At 42.4% G+C, this 22,336-nt stretch overlaps 1 protein-coding gene across 5 annotated transcripts in view; it reads right to left on the minus strand.

Moving 5' to 3' along the window:
- MYBPC1 (myosin binding protein C1) overlaps positions 1 to 22,336 on the minus strand; it is a 130,630-nt gene that overhangs the window by 75,301 nt on the left and 32,993 nt on the right. For all 5 annotated transcript variants that reach the window (XM_006138047.4, XM_006138048.4, XM_075939289.1 and 2 more), the window contains exons 2-3: positions 2,082 to 2,135; positions 502 to 543 (exon numbers count right to left, since the gene is read on the minus strand). In XM_006138047.4, the coding sequence (XP_006138109.2) occupies positions 502 to 543; positions 2,082 to 2,135 (96 nt within the window). The remainder of the gene's footprint in view (positions 1 to 501; positions 544 to 2,081; positions 2,136 to 22,336) is intronic.

Here is a 22,336-nt window from a genome sequence, read left to right on the forward strand (position 1 = left end):
CTATCAGGGAAGACTAAAAGAATAGGGCTTGTTTAGATTAGAAAAGAGAAGAGTGAGAGGGGACACAATAGCAGTTTTCAAGTATCTAAAAGGATGTTAACAAGGAAAGGGAGTTTTGTTGAACTCAGTGTCACCATCCATGCTCATTTGAAGATGACTTTCTGCTCATGCAAATCATTTGAAATCTGACCCAGGAAGATGGACCATTTTATCTAACTAATCTATCTAATTTATCTAACTAATCATGGTTACTACACAGCTCCACAAACGCTAGTGTGTTTTATACTTGTTTACGGAACTTTTGAAGGAAACCCATAAACAGCATAATTTCAATGTGTTCAATGAGTCATGCAGGAAAAAAATCAAGGAAGCTTCAAACCACACTATTGTAACATAATGTACCACAATTCTGAAAAAAAAAGCTCAAATAATCTAGCATCGGTATAGCACTGACTGATGCTCTGCCTGCTTCCAGCTTTTTTGATAGGGTCGTTCACTCACCTTTACCCTGTTCGGTTCCATCCTCTTTTGGTTTTTTTTGTTCTGTGTAGGAAATACAAGTACATTTTTGAGAGAATCTTAAAGTAAAAAGAAAAACTTACACAGCATTATAAAGAATACAACAAAGCCTTTGGTCTTCTGTGTAACCTTCCACCCCACCGAAAAAGCTATTTCTTAGGGGTACTGGTAATTGTAATATGTGTAAGTATAATTTACCACACCAAACTTTATATATTGGAATAATATACATGCATTTTGTGTTTTATATGTTCTGATACTATTGAAATGCCTCAGATCTCCTTGGCCCCGGCCAATTTTTTTTTTTAGTGTTGTGTATAGTAAAGAGCAGGAATGGACAATAATTTTCGCAGGGAGGTCACTTTCACAAATTTTGGTATGTGGTTGCAGGTCAGCTCCGGCCCCTAGGAGGAGTGGGACTTCACGTGGAAGGAGTGGGGCTGGGTCGACAGAGCGAGAGCGAGAGCGTGTACGTGTCTCTGTGTGTGCGTAAGAGACACTTTGTGTGTGAAAGACAGAGTATGTGACACAGATTAAGTGTGTATGGCACAGACAGGAGAGTGCTTGTGGCAGTGTGTGGGGGACAGTGACACGTTGCCTGTGCTGGCTAGGTTTCTGAGAAGCCAGGCTCTGTTTCTTTAAGGGAAATTGGTCCTGTTCTGTTGTCTCTCCCCACTCTGTTCTGTACTCCTCTGAGTCACACCCTTCAGACTGGAGCAGTTCTGCTCACTGTGTATCTCTGTCTACAACCCCTGCTGTGCAGAGATGGGGTACAGGGGCAGGGGAACACCCGGACGTCAGTATTCCCCTCCAACCTCACTCTGCACAACTAGCAGGAGAATCCTGGAAGCAGCTCAGCTGCAAGATGGAGCAAGGTGGGAGGGAAGGGACAGCTAAACACAGGCTGCCAGCTGTGAGTATGCACCTCTGCTAATCAGCTGGGTGAGCTGGAGAGAAATGCTTGGTGGGCCTCATCTGGACCCTGGGCCTGAGTTTTCCAACCTCTGGTACAGAGGGACAGTGCTGGAGATATGGTCTGGCATCTCTTCCTGGGGAGGACTGAAGATCAAATAGCCTAAAACTGTCAGTATGGCTATCTGCTTTCATTATTTTGGCAACGAGGTTCTATAGTAGATCCTCACTGGAACAGGCAGGTTAACTCCGGAGTGACTCATCTTCTGTGCCCGAGACAACCCTGAGGTAACTACCGAAAGGGTTCTCTACTCCTGGGTTTTACCAGGTTCTATTTTGTTAACTGTCTTATTCCATTTGTACATAATCAATTCCAAAAATTTTATCATCCCTTAACTATGACTGTGTCCAGAAAGGTATTTTCAATGTCATAGTTATCAGCTCTCTTCCAAACAAAAATTGAGTCTGAGAACTTAGCAATTCTTAAGCATATCTACTTGACTGGTAAATAAAGACAACACCTTACTATATCAAGCTCACTTCCTCTTCGGAAAGAAAGACACCATCCAGTATGTAACACAGTTCAGACTCACGCAATTCTGTTCATGCTACAGTCCAAATCAGGTAACTAGTACAATTCCTTTACTAACCTGGAGATGGTGCTGTTTCTGCAGGTGGCAAAATTTCTGCCTCAGTTTCAGTCTCTGAAAATAAAGAAAAGAAAAAGCTGAATTTGAAGTAAAAATATTCTTCGTACATTTAATTGTATAATTTTTTAAATCACTAACTAACATTCAGGTCAGATTAAGGCTTCAAACCAAATCTCAAAAATCAGTTTATATTTTGAGATGTAAGATAAGACATCTTCCCTATGTCATTTATAAATTCTCTGTATGGTGTCTTCAAAATGATACCAGCTATTCTAGAGATTTATATTTAAAATGTTTTTATTCTGTACAAAAAAGAAAAAAAATTATAACAGGGCCTATTTGCTACTACAGAGAATCTACTTAGCGGTTCAGTACACTTTCCTACAACCAAGATCATTATTAGCCTTAACAACATCAGAATGGTCATAACGGGTCAAACCAATAGTCCATCTACCCCAGTATCCTGTCTTCTGAAAGTGGCCAATGTGAGGGAATGAACAGAAAATCAAGGAGTGATCCATTCCCTGTTGACTTCTTCCAGCTTTTGGCACTCAAAGGTTAGGAATACTCAGAACATGAGGTTGCATCATCTTGGCTACAGGGTTTATCCTCCATGAACTTACTTAATTTTTTTAAATCTTGTTATAGTTTTGGCATTCAGAAGATTCCTTAGCAAAGAGTTCCACGGGCTGATTGTGCGTGTGTGTGTAGTACTTCCTTTTGTTTTAAACCTCCTGCCTATTATTTTCATTGGGTGATTCCTCATTCTTGTATAATAACGTGAAGAAGTAAATAGCATTTCCTTATTCACTTTCTCCACACCTGTGATGATTTTAATAGACCGCTCTGATATCCTCTCATAGTTGCCTCTCTTCTAACCTGAAAACTCCCAGTTTTTTAATCCTTTCCTATACAGAAGCTGTTCCATAGCCTAATAATTTTTCTTGCTTTTCTCTGTATCTTTTCCAATTCCAATATATCTTTTTTTAAATAGAGTGAGAAGAACTACACCCAGTATTCAAGAGGTGTGCATACCATAGTGGCATTATGAAACTGTCTTATTATCTATCCATTTTCTAATGGTACTTAGAATTCTGTTAGCTTTTTTGACTACTGCTGCACATAGAACAACAATTATCAGAGAACTATCCACAGTGACACCAAGATTTCTTTCTTGAGTGGCAACAGTTAATTTAGATCACATCATCTTGTATATATGGCTGAGATTATGCTTTCCATTGTGCATTACTCCATATTTATCAGCTTGAATGTCATCTGCCATTTTGTTGCCCAGTCACTTAATTTAGTGAGATTTCTTTATAACACTTCACAGTCTGCTTTGAACTTAGCTATCTTGAATAATTTTGTATCATCTGTCACCTCACTATTCACCTCCTTTTCCAGATCATTTATGAATATATTGAACAGCACTGGCTCCACTACTGGTCCCTGGGAGACACCACTATTTACCGCTCTCCATTCTGAAAACTGGTAATTTATTCCTATCCTTTGCTTCTTGTCTTTTAAAAAATGAGTAACGTTAGTTCGAACCAAAGGATTTGGTTCGAAATAACGCGTCCTGGCGCGCACTTCCTGGTTCGAATCAGCTGTGATTCGAACTAGCGTGCTGAGGAAACCATGCTAATGGAGTGCGGGATATTTAAATCCAGGCTTCATTAGCTACTTCACTCGTTTGCATTTGCATCCCTCGTCCGAACTAGGGAACAAGTGTAGACGTACCCTCAGTGATCCATGAGAAGACCTTCCTGCTCATCCCATGACAACTTACTTTGCTTAAGAGCCTTTCCTGATGGACCCCTTCAAGGCTTTCTTAAAGTCTGAGTATGCTATAGGCCAGGGGAGGGCAATAATTTTTGATGGGGGACTACTCCAAGATTTTGGTAAATGGTTGGCTGCACTTTTCTGTGGAGGGCAATGAGGTATGGAAAGGATGTTGGGTGCAGAAGGGAGCTACTGTAGGAGATTGGAATGCATGAGAGGGTATGGGATCTGAGAAGAGTTTTGGTAGAGGAGGGAATTGTGACCTGGTGCAGGATATTGAGGTGCAGATTTGGGTAATGGAGAGGATTCTGGCCTGATGGAAAGGTATAGAAGGAGATGCAGGATCTGGGAGAGACTGGTGACCTGGAACCAGGGGTGAGGAGGAGTGCACAGGATTTGGGTGGTCTCCTAGTGTGGGGAGTTTGGGTGCAGGAGGGGGTGGAGTGTCAGATGCAGGCTCTGGCCAGGAGGTGCTGACCTAGGTGGCTCCCAGACAGCAGCCCAGCAGGACCCTCAGGCAGGCTCCCTGCATGCCAGAGCCCCAGGCTGCTCAAAGCAGCTGGCTGCTGGGGCCATGTGCCTTTCTGAGCTGCAAGCTCAGGGTGGAGAGATTTTGAGTGCTGCCTCTGCCCCCAAGCACAATCATTACATCTTCCATTGGCTGTTCCAGGAAGTCTCTCCTCCTCCCCCCACAAGGGTCATGCCATACCTAGAGGCACCTGGCCCCGGCAGCTGGCTACTTTGAGTGGCCTGGGGCTGCGGCAGGCAGGAAGCCCACATAAGGGTCCTGGTGGGCAGTGGGCTAGATCCAAAGGCCTGGCACTCCAAATTGACCAAAAGCCTGTATTTTGCATGCTTTCCCCTGCTATAGCTACTGCATCATCCACCTCCACATGCTTGTTAACCCCCTTAAATAATTCTAGTAGATTGGTAAGGCATGGTTTTCCCAAAAGCACATTGACTCTTCCATAACAAATCACGTTCATCTATGTATCTGACAATTCTATTCTTTACTTGCCTTATATTTGACCTACTACTTGTTATAATTCTGGATCAAATTACACTAGTTTTTTGTTCTGACTTCCTAGTTACATAACTCAGCATAGTAAATAAATAGCTACCGCCTACTAAACTAATCTTTATAACCCATATATTTTTCAAAATAGATTTTAAATGCTTCAGGACCGAGACCCAACTTGTGTGTTTGTATAACACCTGACTGAGGAACTCTGGGGATACTGCAATACAAGGCCCTTATTCAGGAAACTAAGCCATTTCAGAACAGCAATTAAACATGTCCCCGAGATGACTCATTGAAGTAAAAATACATTCTGACACTTAGTTTGGGTTCTTGAAATCAATGAGACTTAAGCACATGCGGTCCTGAATATGGATGCTTTCCTGAATCAGGGCAAAAACCATCCTCATAATGATGCTTTTAACTGGTGCTTCCTGCCCCTCCACCGCCTTTTTCAGACAGTAATTACTCATTTAACACGTGCCTGCTTAACATGTTTTCGCAATAGCACGATTTTTTTTGGGAACATTTTTCAAATAACATGACCATCCCCAAAATAACAAGAAAATAATCAAGTGGCAGACTACTTGGCACGGAGTTATAAGTTGGTGAAAACAGTAGTAATACGCATGAGCGGATGAATACACATGGTCACAGAGCTCCTCTACTTACTCATGTGTTTATCTTTATTTTTTAATAAACCACGGTGACTTGTGTTGCTATTTATCTTGTGTTGCTAGATATCTAATGTTGACATTGACGACACAGCACCAACAAAAAATTGACTTTGCCAACACTACCTGAAACGCAACCCCCACCTTTTCCATTATTTTTAATGGGAAGATTGACCTGGCATAGCGTGTTTTCGCTTAGCATGAACATTTTCAGAAACGCATCTATAGTTTTAAATGAGGAATTACTGTATAGCAAAGATATCCCATTTCTAGCACAATGTCTTTCAACTTGAGGAATACAGGGTATGAGCATTGATAATGAGCTCTAATCAGTATACTATCTGGTAATACATAAATATCTGATGCACTTCAAACTGACTTACTGGAGGAACAGGGCTGGGGACTGGACTCAATGACCTCTCATGGACCCTTCTAGTTCTAGTATTCTATGATTCTATGAACCCTCCTGGCAGCATTAGTACCACTGTTAGTGTTATTGTTTTAGAGTGAAATTCTTCTCTCTGAGCCATATAATAGACCTTGACTCTGACATGCCATTCTCCCAACATGATCATATTTTCCATTACTGTTTGTGGAAATTCTATGCAAGTAGAAAGCACAAAATATCAGAACAAAGATCTACCACCTAGATCTTAGGGGACAAATGTTCTTTTATTCCTTTCCTACCTTGCCTAAAATAATTTTATCTTAAAAGTATCCCTGTCACTCACGTATATTGAAACACACCTATTTTCCTACACCTTTCTGTGCTACTGGTCTACTTTTTGTACACTATTGGATACATAATACAAGACAGGTAAACAGACTTGGCTGAAATTGACATTTAACAATTCGTACAGATAATATAGATGTACATTCTCAAGTATTTTTAATTTTTTTAATCAATTTACATTTTCACAGTTGTGGGGAATTAAGAGGCTCAGACAACAGCAGAGGTCAGAGAATAATTATTTAATGAAAATAAATGTTGAGATTCAAACAGTTAAATTTTTATCACCATTAAAAGACAAATTGTCAACATCATATACAAAATATACAAAGTAAATATCCCTAAAACAAATGCTAATAAGTTCTTACACATCTTTTTTCCCTTTCAGTGTCTGTAAATTTCTGTGGTCAATGGAAATATTTTTTGATTTGTTTGTGCATGTACCAGTACAAATCTAATCCTTCCAAGCCTACCCATAAAGAACTTCATGTTAACCATACAGGTGATGCTATCCTGGTTCTTTTCCATAATGTATCTCCCACCATCCCTCTTTATGGTTAAGAACTAGAAGATCATTTACATTTTATTATTTGATATATGGAAGAAATTTTGCCATCATCATACTTAGGGTGTGGCATCAAATTTTCTAATTCAATTGAGGCCTATTTTGGGGGATCATATATTGTCCAACCTGAAGATATTATGATGAAGGAACTTCAGGTTTGTATTTATTACCTCATCATTAAACATCTTTAAACAGCTGATTATTAAAGCAGAATAAGTTAATTTGTTTTTAAACTATAATGGTATTAGGATTGTACACTGGTTCAAAAAGCAACTCTATTTATTGTACCTATTGTACCAAATTCTAGGTTTAATTTTAGCAAGAGTAAATTTAATAGGCTGAACTATTCAAACTGTAATAATTAATGCTGAAGTCAATGACTATGGACTTCTGCCACGTGACAGGGTATTAATCTATTAACCTTTGGAACCACAAGCCAGGTGGTGTCCAGGAAACAAAGTTTTAATTTCTGATACACAGGATTGCTATTAAGACTACTCCCCTGTCATTAGGTATAAATATAACTAGATTCATACTTACCATTCTTAATAAATTCATTTAATATTTAAAAGAGAAAAATACTTGTAATACACAAAAATTATGGGATGATTCAGGAACTTTCAGCTACAGAGGTATGAAGTCAGATATTACGCTAGACACTAAAGTGAATAAGTGTAAAGAATACAAAGAGATTTTATGACACTAGCTACAGGGACTGCGCCCAGGACCATACATTCCCAAGTCATGGACCTCTACAAGTGAAGATAAAGGTGAAACTCCATCAGAAGTCAGTATATATGCAACATGATCACTGTGATGTTTTATATGAGTTCATATCTACATTTAATCTGGATTTGGTTCTGACTATTTGAGCTTTGCTTTGAGTTTTGACCTTAAAAACATCCCTCAGCTGAAAGCAAAGGTTTCAAAATGTTACTGCATTTGCATTCAAAACCACGTGAAGTGACATATGGTTTTTACCTAAAGCTGTAAACTTGCTGATGTCAGAGTTTCTCAAATATTTTCATACGGTGCATCTCATCTTAATAGAGAAAAGATCTTCTGGAACATCTCCCTTTCCCAGTCATGATTGTCAGTGGTAGGAGAGTCTGCTCAACCAAATAACATCTCTCTGACAATGACAGCAATGCCTTACCCAGAAACATAGCAGTAGCAAATTATTTAATGTATGTTTAAGAGTTTAAAACAGAATGGGAAATAAGGAGGAGTACTAGCTCTGTAAAGTTAGCTCTCCATGGATCTTTACAAAGAACCAAAACAGAAAAGTAATGGACCAAAATTTGTATATCTAGGCTAATCTTTCTTAACTCAGTCCAGCCTCAGCTGAAAGGCTCACCTTTCCATGAACTCTGGGGTTTGAATTTTGGATATTGTTTGGGAAGTTCTGACTCACTGGGTGAGAAAAAAAATGGAGAATGGAGGGGGGGTCATTGGATCAAGGAGATCTTTGATGGTTTTGATAAGTATTAATGGTTTCTTCCTGATGATATTCAGATCATAGAACAGGGGTGGGCTATCGTTTTTGATCAGGAGCCACTTCAGAAATATTTCTGACCCTGGCCTCGGGTGGAAGGGGCAGGGCCAGGACACTTCCGTGCTTCCCACCCACAGAGCCCGATTGATCTGTGGGTGGGGGAGTGCATGAAGTCTTTGCCCTACCCACCCCAGAGAGAACCACCAGCTATTCTGAACAGCTGTCAGTTCCCTCTAGGTGCCTGCAACCCTCATGGTGAGAGGAGACTTCACGTGCTCCTCCTTTGACTCCAGGTCAGTCTGGGTCTAGGGGCAGGGGAGCATGAGAAGTCTACCCCCACCCTTCAAGGGAGTGCCACCCTTAGAGTCACCAGCCAGCTGAACAGCAGCTGGCAGTTGAATCTAAGCGCTGAGCCTCTTGCAGGACAAGGCAGGGTGGGAGGAGCCTTCACATGCTTTCCCCCCTGCCTCCAGACTCTGATTGACCTGGGGGTGGGAGAGCGGCAGGACCTCTGTGTGCCGGACCAACCCTCCTGGTAGGCCAGATCTGGCCCGCGGATGCCCTTTTGCCCACCCCCGTCATAGAAGCAGACATGATCCCTGCCTCAAGGAACTTACTTTATAAATGAGGGACAGTCACGCCAAACAAAGTCTCATACATTCAGGGTATGTCTAGACTACATGGTTCCATCACCGGAGCCATATAGATGAGTTTACTAGACATAGGAAAATGCTTCATTTACATCAAAATGGCTGCTGCGCTGTGCCGATCAGCTGTTTGGTGGCACAGCGGGGCAGTCTGAACGTGCAGTGGTCGACAAGGGAAGCCTTTGTCGACCGATCTGGTAAACCTCATTTCACGAGGCATAACGCAGCGGTCGACAAAGGCTTCCCTTGTTGACCGCGGCACGTCCAGACTGCCCCACTATGCTGCCAATCAGCTGATCAGCACAGCACGGCATCCATTTTGATGTAAATGAAGCGGCGATTATTTAAATCGCCGCTTCATTTTCCTATGTCTAGTAAACTCATCTACATGCTCCGGCGACGGAGCCATATAGTCTAGATATACCCTCAGACGTACAAAAGATGCTGGCTGATACCTGAATCTCCTGTTCAGTCAGTGTTTTGTTTTGAAGTGAGCTTGAAGAAAGGATTACATATAGGCTGTGTCTACATTGGCATCCCTTTCCGGAAAAGGGATGCGAATGAGACACTTCGGAATTGCAAATCCGCGGGGGATTTAAATATCCCCCGCGGCATTTGCATTTACATGGCTGCTGCTTTTTTCCGGCTCGGGGTTTTTGCCGGAGAAAAGCGCCAGTGCAGATGCGATTTTCCGGAAAATTAGCCCTTTTCCAGAAGATTCCTTATTTCTACTTGAAAGGAAAAACTTGCCAGCTGTCTACACTGGCTGCTTGAATTTCCGGAAAAGCACTGACGATCTAATGTAAAATCATCAGTGCTTTTCCGGAAAAACTATGCTGCTCCAGTTTGGGCAAAAGTCTTTTTCCGGAAAACTGTTCCGGAAAAGGGCCAGTGTAGACAGCACAGTAGTGTTTTCCGCAAAAAAGCCCCGATCGCGAAAATGACGATTGGGGCTTTTTTGCGGAAAAGCGCGTCTAGATTGGCCACGGACGCTTTTCCGGAAAAAGCATTTCCAGAAAATCATGCCAGTGTAGACATAGCCTAAAAGAATAACAAAAAAAGAGTTGTTGATTTTAAGTGCTCTTCCATTATAAGGTAAGAGCTCTAAAACATCAGATTGGCTCCCATGCAGAACAGATTTAGCAAGGGAGAGGTCATCTTGGCAATGAAGTCACTTGGCAGAGGTTTCCGGTCACCTGAGGAAGGAGAACCAGGATGTCACCTGACAAGAGAGACTAAAAGTTACACAAAGGGAAGAACAGATCAATCTGAGGTCTTTGCCCATTTTGTCTCCAGCTCAAAAGGAGAAAGAAGTATCCTATCAGATAGCAGATGGCATAAATCAAGGAGCTCTGCCTACCTCCCTGGGCCCAGATAACCCTCTGAGGACTCCCATGGGAAGGGAGAGCTCGTAAAAAGAATGGTGGTAAGACTGTTTGTTATGTTTATATAATCTGTACTCCCTTGTGCTTTATATGATGAAGTGCATGAGCAAATGTGTTAGACTTCCATGAAGAGTATCTCTGTGTAGTATCTGCTTTATGATTACCACATGCCTCCAGAGAGATTTAAACTGTTGACCAGAAGCCTCGTATCTTTCGGTGGGCTTTTGGGACAGGTGGTGTTTAAATACAGAGGAGTCTGAAGGGTCAGTACTGCTTGCAGGGGAGCTAGGCAACTGGATAGAGGATTCCAGTTGTCAGGATGGAGTGCTAACCAAAGTGTCTGTCTCCCGCATGGCTCTGGGGACTCCTAGATTGGGCTGTGATGAACTCTGTTCAGGCTACATAAGTTAAAACATGGGTCCAGGGACCTAAAGGCTTGGATTCCCCCCACAGAAATCCAGGAGGCCAGCAATGGACCCCAAACTGGATCTGCGACTCCTTGTGCAGCCCCTTTAATGATCATACTTGACTGACAGCTTTATTTCTGAAACTAGCCAGGAAAAAATATTAATAGGACTCTGTAGCTCCCACTTCTCTTTCCTGTCTGACCTCAGAAATAGATTGTTAGCTAGGAAAGAGCCCAGCAAGTTCAATCTACAGCCACTGTTGTTTTCTTTTCTCCATGCTCACTGGGGTCCCCAAATGCTACTTGAAGAGTTCGGTTGCCTTATAAGGCCATCTGGCCAGGCGCTCTCAGAGACTTTACTGTGGTGAAAGTATTGGTGTCCAAATGCCCAATGAGACATTCCACAGCTAGTGGAGAGAAGAAATTTTCCATTGAATCATCATGAACTTCCTGGGATGCAGAGCACAGAAGTCTGGTGAAACTTCAGCTGAGAAGGAGGGAAGAAATCTTATTCCAGCTGGCCAGATATGCAAAGATGTAAATGATCTAAGAGTAAATAAATGAATTGAAAGGTCTGTCTTGCATCTACTTAGTTTAATGCCAATAAGTTGCAATGGAGTTGTACTAGGCTGCAATAGATTTGACAGTCTGTCTCCTACTAGGGCTGCTAAAATGAATTTTGCCTTCCTGGAGTATATGGGGCAAAACTAATGCATTGAAACTGAGAAATAAATCTCTTTTCCTGAAGCTATTTCAACAAAGTAATTCTTAGGCAGCAGTAGTAGTACATGCTTGATACATTTCATTTGTTAATTTTGCGCTCCCTGAAGAGCCTAGTTTATCAGTTAGATGTGAAACACCAACAGAAGTTGGTCCAATAAAAGATATTACCTCACCAACCTTGTCTCTCCAATGAAGCTTCTAAGACAGCTGATGGTAAATAACTCTACAGAAAGAAAGGAACTTAACCTAGCACTGCCTTGCATGAGGCTAGTGAGAAAGGATAGTGTGTCAAGAAGTGTAATTAGCAAATAGAGAAAGCACAACTGTCACTTAGATAACATCTTCAGACATTCTTCCATGTCTGAGTCATGTCATGAGGTGGATTACTGATCCAGTTTGGTACAAAGGATAAGAGCTGATAGCCAAGACATTTTGATTTTCTGATTTATAGCTGTATGCACACCCCCACAGCCCTGTAAAACAGCAGGCATTGCCACTTGAGTCATCCCAATGATTTTTCAATCTGCTCTCCATAATTCAGATGGTATTCCATTTTTCAGTTACCGTGGGATTTTAATTCCCTTGCTATGCATGCAAATAATTAATTTGAAATACATCCCATGATACTGCTCATATTAAAGTTAGGAAAGAGCTCAAGAACCTTCCTAAATCCAGGCCTTCATAATTTAAAATTTCAATTCCACTTTAGGCCCAGCCGGTCCTGGAATCAGAAGGACATTGTCACATTTAAGCACTGTTGTTATGGTGACCAGGATTTCACACAATGAATGCCTACAATTTGGCTCCAATGTCCATACTAAAGTCCTAAATAAGTGGCCTGATTTTCATAAGGGCTGACACATATACATGCATATGGCTTCTACTAATGGCAGCCCCCAGAAGCAGGCATAGAAAGCCCCACAGCAGTCTCATATACTTTATCCTATAATTTATACCTCATCTCCCTTACCAGATGCCACTGGAGTGTAAGTGTAATGAGGTGTACTGGCCCCTTTAAAATAGGCCTTTGGTCTAGGGATGATAGTGTGTAATCAAATAGTCACATAACTGCATGAAATTCAATAGTCTCCGGGGACGGGGGCCGCAGCCAGTAAGCTCTCGGTCCCACTCCCAAAGATCCCCCTGCCGCCTCGCACTGTTCCTTGTATTAGAGGCAGCAGCGCAGGGTAGACCGGCTCCCGCCTGCCACAAGAGGTGCCAGTTTAAAAACAGGCTTCCCACGCAGACTGGCTCTGATACAGAGGCAGCAGCATGGGGTGGCAGCAGCCACTGTCCATGGGGAGCTCAGACCCTTCCACAGATGGGCTTCTGCCGAGGAGCAGCCTCTGTCTGCAGTAGACTCAGGCTCACTGTGGAGAAAGGCTGCTCTGTGGGATGCCGGAGCAGCCTCTGTCCACAGGAAGCTCAGACCTCTGGGGCTGCTGCCATCCTGTCTCTGGACCTGAACTACCCTGATCTTGGCAGCAAAGCATCCTGAGAATTGCACTTGAAATGTATGCCTTGGAGTTACTGGCCATCATAAGGCATGCTGGGAAATAGTTGCAATATCATTTTTCTCCTGCTGAATCCATAAAGAGATTAGTATTTATGGGTAGTCCAACACCTCCCGCTTCCCCCCCCAAAAAGGGAAACAAAATGTATCTTTAAAAGAGTGGTTACAGAGGGCTTTTCCCCCATAGGTGAGGTAACTGCACATTGAAGCAGAATTTGCACAAAGACATTTTCTTGTTTTCAGGGATCTAGAGTTGCAATATTGAGGAGGAGGAGAAAAGTCCCTTACAGTCATTTTTCGCTGATGTTAGGTGGAGGCTTGTTATATCACCATTGAGAGACCTGGACCAGGTAGCCAAGAATTGAGCCATACTTTGGACCTATTACTCCAAAAGAAGATGAACTGAATTTGGTGAGAGTACTAAGCCAGCTGTATCCAAAAGGGAACCAAAGCAGTGGCCCCCTGCCCCACTCCAGTCAGGGAAGCTCCCCGTAGGTCCCCAATCTCCCCAGCCACCGCAGCTTATTTATTGTAACAGTCACTCCCACATGGCAGCCAGACGCTGCTCCAAATAGGGAATAAGTTAGCGGTCCATGGGCCGAGTGTAGAATGGAAACCATACCTTGCAAGGAGCACAGGGAATCCGGCTGGCGGGTCCGGGCAGGCTGGCCAGGATCCAGCCCTCCACCACTGGATGATGGACTTCAGTGGCCCCACAGCACTCTCTGGTGGGTGTGAATGCACTGTGCGTGCAGATAGCATGAGATGGGGGCACAGCAGCGGGGATATGGCCATTGCAGCAGCTGGTCCTTCATGGGCAAGATGGCAGCCAGGTCTGCTTTTGCCCCCTGTGCCAGACCAACCCGAGTGTATGTCTACTGTCACAACCGGACGGATAATGCTAGTTATATATATAAAGGCTCATCATGAAAGTTTTGCTTCCATATCTCAGATTTGAGTAAGCTGTCAAACCATGCAGGGTTTCCTTCCTGATGATTTTCATCTCACAGCTGTGGAGAGAGGTTTGTGGGATTTTTTAAATGGAAGTACAGCCCTTGTACCTAATGTCAGCAGTACATTCTTGCCCCATAATTACCCTCTCCTTAGTTAATTACATAGGTGCACAGGAGCTAGAAATTAAAAATATGATATCAAATCACCAGATATACCACATATATATCTAAATGGACTTAAAGAGAATCAGCTATTAAACAAACCCTGCAACCAATCTTGGCCAAAACTCTACAATTAGAAACTTCTGTGCAGCATAGACCAAAGAAAACGGGGCATACATTTCCATGTCTACTAAATGTATTTCATTATCCTTAGTCGCACATTTGCCTGTTGCCATCTTCATTCTCAACTAATTTATCCCATAGAGGGTTCCCACAGTACTTCCTGTTCATTAGTCTTACTTGCAGCTACCTGTTTTCTCAGCTGTGCACAATGTATCACTTAACTACAGGTTTCCACAGTGTCCCTAGCAATCTCCTCTTTTCTCATGAGCATTGTGGTTCCTTTTGGAAGTATTACTTTGATCATCAAAGATCAGCATTGCCATGATCTTGACCCAATGTAAATGGTACTAGTGAAAGGGGTATCCTGCAAGTTTTTCTTAGAATGCATTAGTTGGCCCCTGCAAAACAAAGACCTATAAAGTGTCTTTTTTTGGATGTGGAAGTTATATCAGGTAGGAGGAAATCATCAATCAGTACTCTCATCTAGTGGTGCAAGGATGTGAAATCTAGTTTTAGAAGTCTTAGGAATGCATGTGTACTGTAGTCAGGAACTAAGGGTCTGCCAAGAAGTTAACAGAGTTTAAAATAGTTAAATAAAGTTTAAATTGGTGTCTTTAACCTCATTATCAAGTTCTCATGCATTCTAAAACTTATTTTTAACTTAGCCTACAAATCAAGAAAATTAGTTAACTAAATCCTTCTCTCCTTCCCTATCACCACCCACTTTTTTTTTAATTACACCATAAGGAGAAATCAGCTTGTGGGCATTTGTACTTCCAGCAGAAAAAGTCATGTTCACTTTTGAACCTAGCAGACTAGACTAAAAGCAGAGTTCTAGCTGAATCTTACAGCTGGTTGAAATTTTTCTACTGAAATCTCCTCATTGGGTCTTTCACACATTCTCCTTTTAAACGGGCATCAGCTGAGGCAAAACAGGAAAGGGGGAAGGACATGGAAAACCCATGTGAACCCCAAACTGGGGAAATGAATTTTTTTTGGTTTTCAAAACCAAAAAATGTAAAAAGTTGGTTTTGGACTTCAAAATGAAAAGTTTTTTATTTTCAAAGATCTTTACAAAACAATAGTTTAAAATTCATTATTCAAAGTTTGATGATTTTAATGGTAAATTTTTAAGAGTATTTTTCCAACAAAACATTCTGTAGGAAAAATGTGGGCTTTTCATATGCTCTAGTGTCAGCTGACGGGGAGCAGCAGTACAGAGAATATTGCTCTAAGACTGAGGCTTTCAAACATTTCTCTATTATGAGCCCCTCTTCACTGTCCATATACTTATAATCTGTTCCCTCATTTAACTGTAACTATAAGCTTAGTTCTCCACCTACCCTTTCCCATCTCCCTGTGCTCTGAGTGGTTCTTTACCATTCACTTCTAATGAAATGCTAAAAGTTTTTGGCTACTGTTAAACACAATAAAAATGTGATTGGAAGAAAGGATTGGTCATGGTTATGTAAATCCCATGATCTAATCCTTTGCTCATCTTTCAGGCCATAAGAATTGTACATGTTCAACAGGGTGCTCTGTTTCTATATTGTAAAAATAGACAGTCTCTCTTTATTTTAATCTGAATTTCTAAACCCTCACAAACACACCACAACCCACACTTTATTTTTCTTCTTAAAGGACATGATTCCCAATATAGATTTTGCCTTACCCTGTATGAAAAAAGCATCCTCAAGATGCCTAATCTATTTGTGGTAGTTGCTCCATAAAAAATCACCTGCTAATATAATAGCACAGGTATGCGATCAATGACACAGCTGCATGGCATGTAAGTGAAATGGATGGAATTCTAGCTGATGCACTCCCTGAAGCTGTAAAATAGATGATGCTATAAATGGTCTTCCACATGCAAAAGTCTAAAGACAGAACCTCCACTAAGGTTCTGTGTCAGATATACATATCTTTCTCTTGCTGTTACTCTTCATTAAGAACAAAAGAAAATACATGAACTGCTGTGGAGAGTTACCCATATGCGGGTTTATTTTTTAAGACTCATCAAATGACTGCATCAATTCTTTTCCCTGCTCCATTCTAGTCTTCTTTCCATCTACAAGGAGAATTCCCACCTAAAGTTCTGCTATACTTCCTTAATTTACAATCTGTTCAACATTCATACATGAACCTCAGACCAAAATCATTTTTTGTCAAAAGGATGAGATCCAGGATAGGTCACGAGTAAACCTGGTTTAATTTTATGTTCTCACGTGGAAACTCTGGATGTAAAAGGTTAACGGGTAAGCCTTATCCTTAACAGATGAGGCTTACCAGTTCTGGTTAACCGGTAGGGGCTGGAGCAGAACCCCACCTACCCTGGGCAGGGAGCTGCTCCAGCCTCGCAGGGCCCACCAGAGCAGCCGCTGTCTGTGGCGGGTCTGGCCAGCCTCCCCCTCCCACCGCAGGTTGCATGCTGGCTCTCCAGGAGCGGAGCCAGCAGCAAAGCCTTGCAGGAGCAGGGCTGGCAGGAGAGCCTCTTCCCAAGAAGGCTTCGCTATGGGCTTTGCAATATAAAACTTATTTAAGCTCTGTATTGCAGAGCCTGAAGCACATGTAACCACTATGATTTTTAGCGGTCACACGGTTACATTTTAACCACATTTTTATATCCCTAGTGGAAATGATATAAAATAGCAATTGTTTGGCCAATTTACCCATTTTAAGTTTTCAGTTGATACCTGGCAACCCAAAGAGATTTGCATGTACCCAATGAGGCAAAACTGTTGATATTCTCACAGCTTTGGTCCTACTCTGTGCTGTCACACAAATTAAACATACCTCAACTCGATTCCCTTTTTGAGCAGGTAGAAACTTAATGTAACTTGGATACCTAAGAATCTCATTGCAACATGAATTGCACCTACAAATAATTTCAGATGCCAAAAGGAAGCCTAGCTTTTAAGTTCTGGATAAATGCGTTTTTCCTTCAGTTGCTCTAGCCAAGGAAACAGGATGCCGTGACCACTGTTAGTAGTCTAGCCCAAATACTATTTTAAAATAAAACTGACCTAATCAATCTGTTGTGTGTCAAACGAAATTAATGGGAGAGACCCATGACAAAGCAATGTCAAATAGCTGACACGTAATGTCTTTTGATCTCAATTTACTATCTTTCCATGCTAACTATTCTTTTAAAGACATCATTTCTCTCCAAATGTTTTCTTTTTCAAAATTAATATCTATTGAGAGATTCATTGTAGCTGAGTGATAGTAGAAGACTGCATGTTATACTTGTCATATATGTTGCAATATAACTTCTTCATGAAATACAAAATATAGTAATCTGGTGCAAAAGCTGTTGGAAAGAAATCATTAGCAAGTACACTACGTATGTACAGGAGCTACAGTAATTTCTTCCCCTTGCTCAAATATAACCATGTTTTTCCCTTAAAACATCTTTACCACTGATTACAGAATAAAAGTACAGCAATAAAAATTGAACAGTTGTTTATTTCACTCTGACCAGTGAAAGGATTCATACAAACTATCTCACTCATATATCAAACAGCCTGGTGTAGTGGTTCCTTGCACTAGTGTAGTGGTCCCTAAATGTTATTGCTCCATGCATCACCTTCTTAAAAAAAACTGATGTTTGAAGTGCTAGAAGCCAACTTCTCCTTTTTATGCACATTTATTAATGTAAGTATTTCTGGACTTTACAGTAAAATAAATGCCTCAAGCAGCCTAAAAATTCACTTACAGGATCCTATTAAAATATATGATTTTTAGACAAAGCATCAAAGAAAAGCACTATGAAGCAGCCATTACTATATATCTTTTGTTATTTTAATGTCAAGCAGCAGGTGGCGCTGTGTTTTGTTTGGATGAGCATAGCTGAACTACATTCAGATTTTACTTTTAACTTTTGATCTGAGGAAGTGGGTCTGGCCCACGAAAGCTCATCATCTAATAAACCATCTTGTTAGTCTTTAAAGTGCTACATTGTCCTGCATTTTGCTTCAGCTACCCCAGACTAACACAGCTACATCTCTACCACTACTTTTAACTTGTCTTTTAAGTTGGAAGTTCCTGCTGTGTCATATCATTGCTGAACACTTGTATTTTACTTTATTTACATTTATTTATTTTGTTTTTTTTTTAATTGTAAGCCACCCTCAAATATTTTAAATAGAGAGGCAGGGTAAAAATATTTTAAATAAAATAAAATAAATAAATAAACACAAACCAGGTTTGACCTATAGGGGAGACAGAAGAAAAAAGGGCTTTTACCTGTGCACCACGGACCTTCACTGCCACAGCCCTCTTGTTCCTCAGCAGCTCTGGCCTCCACCCAAGCAAGAGCACTCCTTGCCTGCACTGCTGATGAGGCTGCTCAGGTAATCTCCCTGCTGGGAGGAGGCTCAAATTGCAGACAACTGGTTGCTTTGCTGCTGTAGTGCCTGCAGCTCCGCTTAGTCCTATAGCCCCATGTTTCTCAAACTGTGGGTCCCGACCTTCCAGGGCGTCGTGAGCAACTTAGAGGGGGGTCATGGTATCACAAAGTTTGAGAACCCCTGCTGTAGCCATTGGCAGTGGGGTGGCTAAGGTTAGAGGAGGCATAGACACCTGACTGTATCGCTGCCGTGCCATTTTCTGAGCCACACCATGGCCTGCACAGCTCTGCCGCCTCACAAACACCTCGTCAACCTCCTTCTGCTGTTGGCCAAGATGGCCGTACATCATTTCAGGAGGATGAAGTTGCATGGAGGCAGGAGCGCCATTTTGGGAGAACAGGGGGGAGGGGCAGCAGCAAGCCCAGCCTGAGGGCAGGGTGATTGCCTTGGGCCCTACAACTTCAGAGCTCTGCACTGCTTGGCCCCCACTTGCCCAGCTGCTCGCTTGCTGCCCAGCCTCTGGGACAGCGGGTAGCTTTTCATCCCATCCCCTGGACGCTAAGGAAGTGAGGGGAAAGTGCCTGTATTCCATGCACACCGGGCTGGTGAAGGGAGCTCATTATGTGGGGAGGGCCAAGCCTGTGTGTGGGATTCCCAGGAGGTGGAGCTAACAGTCTCAGTTTCAGCAGGGGGTGCTGGAACCTGGCTCTCTGTGGTGCCTCCCAAGAAGGCGGAAGTTTGAAAAATGCTGGTTGTAGGAGACTCTGCCAGGCAGGGAGTCTTGGGAGCCACAATGGGCGAAGAGGAGCTCTGGCATCCCGGAGCCCTCACAGGAGAGGTGTAGCCAAGAGTGGATCTTGCTGGGGGAGGGGGAGTTCTGGAGAGAAGGAGGAGATGGGGCTAGCATGGACTGGAGAGTAGATACCCTACACTGGGCTGGAGTGAGAGCCCCAAGGAAGCGGGGGTCTAGTGTGAGAATTGAGGGGAAGAGTTGTCCCAGGGAAAGAGAGGATCCTGAGGTGATGGAAGGAGGAGGAAGTGAGGCTTGAGGAATGGAGGATCCTGAAGCCTACATCTGGTAGTGCCTAGGCCAGGAAGGGGATAAGGTGGAGTGTGACAGAGATTGCTCCGCTTGCACATGGATACATATGTCAAGTGGTGCTGTGGCAGGCTTATCTGAATTTGAGAGCAGCAGGTAGAACCAACAAGCAGCAGCAGGGAGCCAACACAGGTGAGTGCAGAGTGAAGTCAGGCTCCTTTGCTCCCCAGAAAGAATATTTTCACCAGCTGCCTGTACCCATAGCTAGAATTTTGTCCCCCGGACCTCACTGACTAGCCACACTTGGTAACTTCTTTGAGGAAGCAGGAGAGAATTCCCCAGTCTGCCCAGGTCCTCTCACTTCTGTGGTGACCAGGCCACAGCCTTTGCAGGGAAGGGAGTGCAAAGGGAGTTCCTGCTCTGCAGCAGCTTTCTATGGGATAGAGCTCTTTGATCTTGGTTTTAATAAAAGGTTAATGTGGGCGAACGCTCTCCGCTATTCAGATGTTGCTCATATTTCTTTCTCTTCGCAAGACCAAAAGGCAGGTTTCTGTCAGCAACAGACTGATTCTTTTAGAGGGAAGTAAGAATATCAGTGAGCTGTGAAAGTTTCTCAGCCTGGCCTCTTGGGAGTGGCAGCCCTCCAACAAATTCAGAAGAAAGTTAGTTGTTCTGTAATTCTCCTCAGAGAATCACACAACAGAGAAGTGCTGTATATATTCAGTAAATGCAGAAATCATTTCAGAAAAATGAATTACCATTCAGAAAACAGCAGAGATTATTGTCCAGATGGTCAGCCATGTTGCTTCTGCTATCTGTTGTGACTCATGCACAGTTCACTAACATTCTTACTTCAGCCCCAAATATTTAAAAAATCAGAAGTCTGCCTTAAATCATGAGACTGTTTTAAAAACATACATTTTGGGTTCCCTGTCCTCTGGGGTTCCTCATGTCACATGTTCTTGTTCTCTGCAGTCATAAAGGTTGGAAACTTGCTAATTATGAGAATCTCAGCCTTTTAAAAATGTAAAAGTTAATTATACAAAAATCCCTTGTGTTTTTCTTAAAGCTCTTCATGAGACTTGTAAAAGTAAGACCACCCCGAGTTAGTAAAGTGTTAGGTGCATTAGAAGTATATGCGTTGGATACTCACATAGGTGTCCCATGGAAAGATATTTGAAAAGCTTTTGCAAATCACAATATTAGCTAAAGTCACCTGCTGTTCAACTGAAAATAATGTCAGATGAGTGAAATCCTCTTTGCAAAATGTGGGAATGGAAAACAAGGGCAAAGGAGAAAGGACAGAGGTCAGATTTCCTCTTTAAAAATAGGGCAAAGGAAAGCTTAGACAGAAACTTAGTAAGACTGGAGGGAATGCCATGGAAAAAATGTCATCAGGCATCCCTGGAGTCTGCACTTGTGCAGAAGTGGCAGGCATAGTCTCTTTTAGTCTTCAGACTCTTGTTTGGCTCTAGTCTTGTACATTTTTTCTCCTGCATACTAGTTTTTATAAAAACAGGGAGAAAAGGCCATAAGCCACGTTGCTACCTTGGCTATGTCTAGACTGGCATGATTTTCCGCAAATGCTTTTAACGGAAAAGTTTTCCGTTAAAAGCATTTGCAGAAAAGAGCGTCTAGATTGGCACGGACGCTTTTCCGCAAAAGCACTTTTTGTGGAAAAGCGTCCGTGCCAATCTAGACACGCTTTTCCACAAAAAAGCCCCGATCGCCATTTTTGCGACCGGGGCTTTTTTGCGCAAAACAAATCTGAGCTGTCTACACTGGCCCTTTTGCGCAAAAGGTTTTGTGCAAAAGGACTTTTGCCCAAATGGGAGCAGCATAGTATTTCCGCAAGAAACACTGATTTCAGAGAGTAGGAAGCCAGTCTTCTTGCGGAAATTCAAGCGGCCAGTGTAGACAGCTGGCAAGTTTTTCCACAAAAGCAGCTGCTTTTGCGGAAAAACTTGCCAGTCTAGACGCAGCCAGTAAGTATGTATAAATTACACAGAAGCAATCAATCAACACACCTTATGTACCATGCCTTACATGACTATCCCTAGGTCTTTTTGGTTCTAGGCATTCTCACGTTTACAGAGCAAAACTGGATTCCAGAGTTCCAATGTTCCTTCTAATATTTCCCATCTATGTGCAGAATAAATTTTGTTATGTGCACCACATCATGTGCAAATGTGTACCACCAGTAGAAATGATGGGTGCTCTGCTGATCAGCTGGGCAGCACTGAAATCTTTCCTGAGCAGCCACACAAGTGCACAACTTACAGGGAACACTAGTTTCCACTAGAAACAACTCAGCCAGCCACAATTCCCTTCTGATCCCCTCTCCTTGCCCCAGTGAGTTGTTAATTTAGAACTTTCTTTATTATAGGTCATCAGTAAATGACTAATGCCCTCTTCCAGGAGCACAAACTAACGCTTTGCCTGTGCCCTGCCTATCTGGTCAAGGAATAAGTAAGTGCTTATGTAACATCTTTTATACCTGTGTACACAGACCCATGTTGCAGGTAGCTGACAGAGGAGCATAAGTGTGGGAGAAGAGAAAGAAAAATCTTTCTTCCCCTTTTGCCCCTGGGGGAGTCCACATCTTAAGTTACAACCTAGTCTTCATGGTTTAAACTGGGAACATTTTCTGGATTCTGCCAGTGTCCTAAAGGGTTTCTGGGTTTGTTTGTT

This window comes from Pelodiscus sinensis, chromosome 1 (assembly GCF_049634645.1).
Source record: "Pelodiscus sinensis isolate JC-2024 chromosome 1, ASM4963464v1, whole genome shotgun sequence".
NCBI classification, from domain to species: domain Eukaryota; kingdom Metazoa; phylum Chordata; order Testudines; family Trionychidae; genus Pelodiscus; species Pelodiscus sinensis.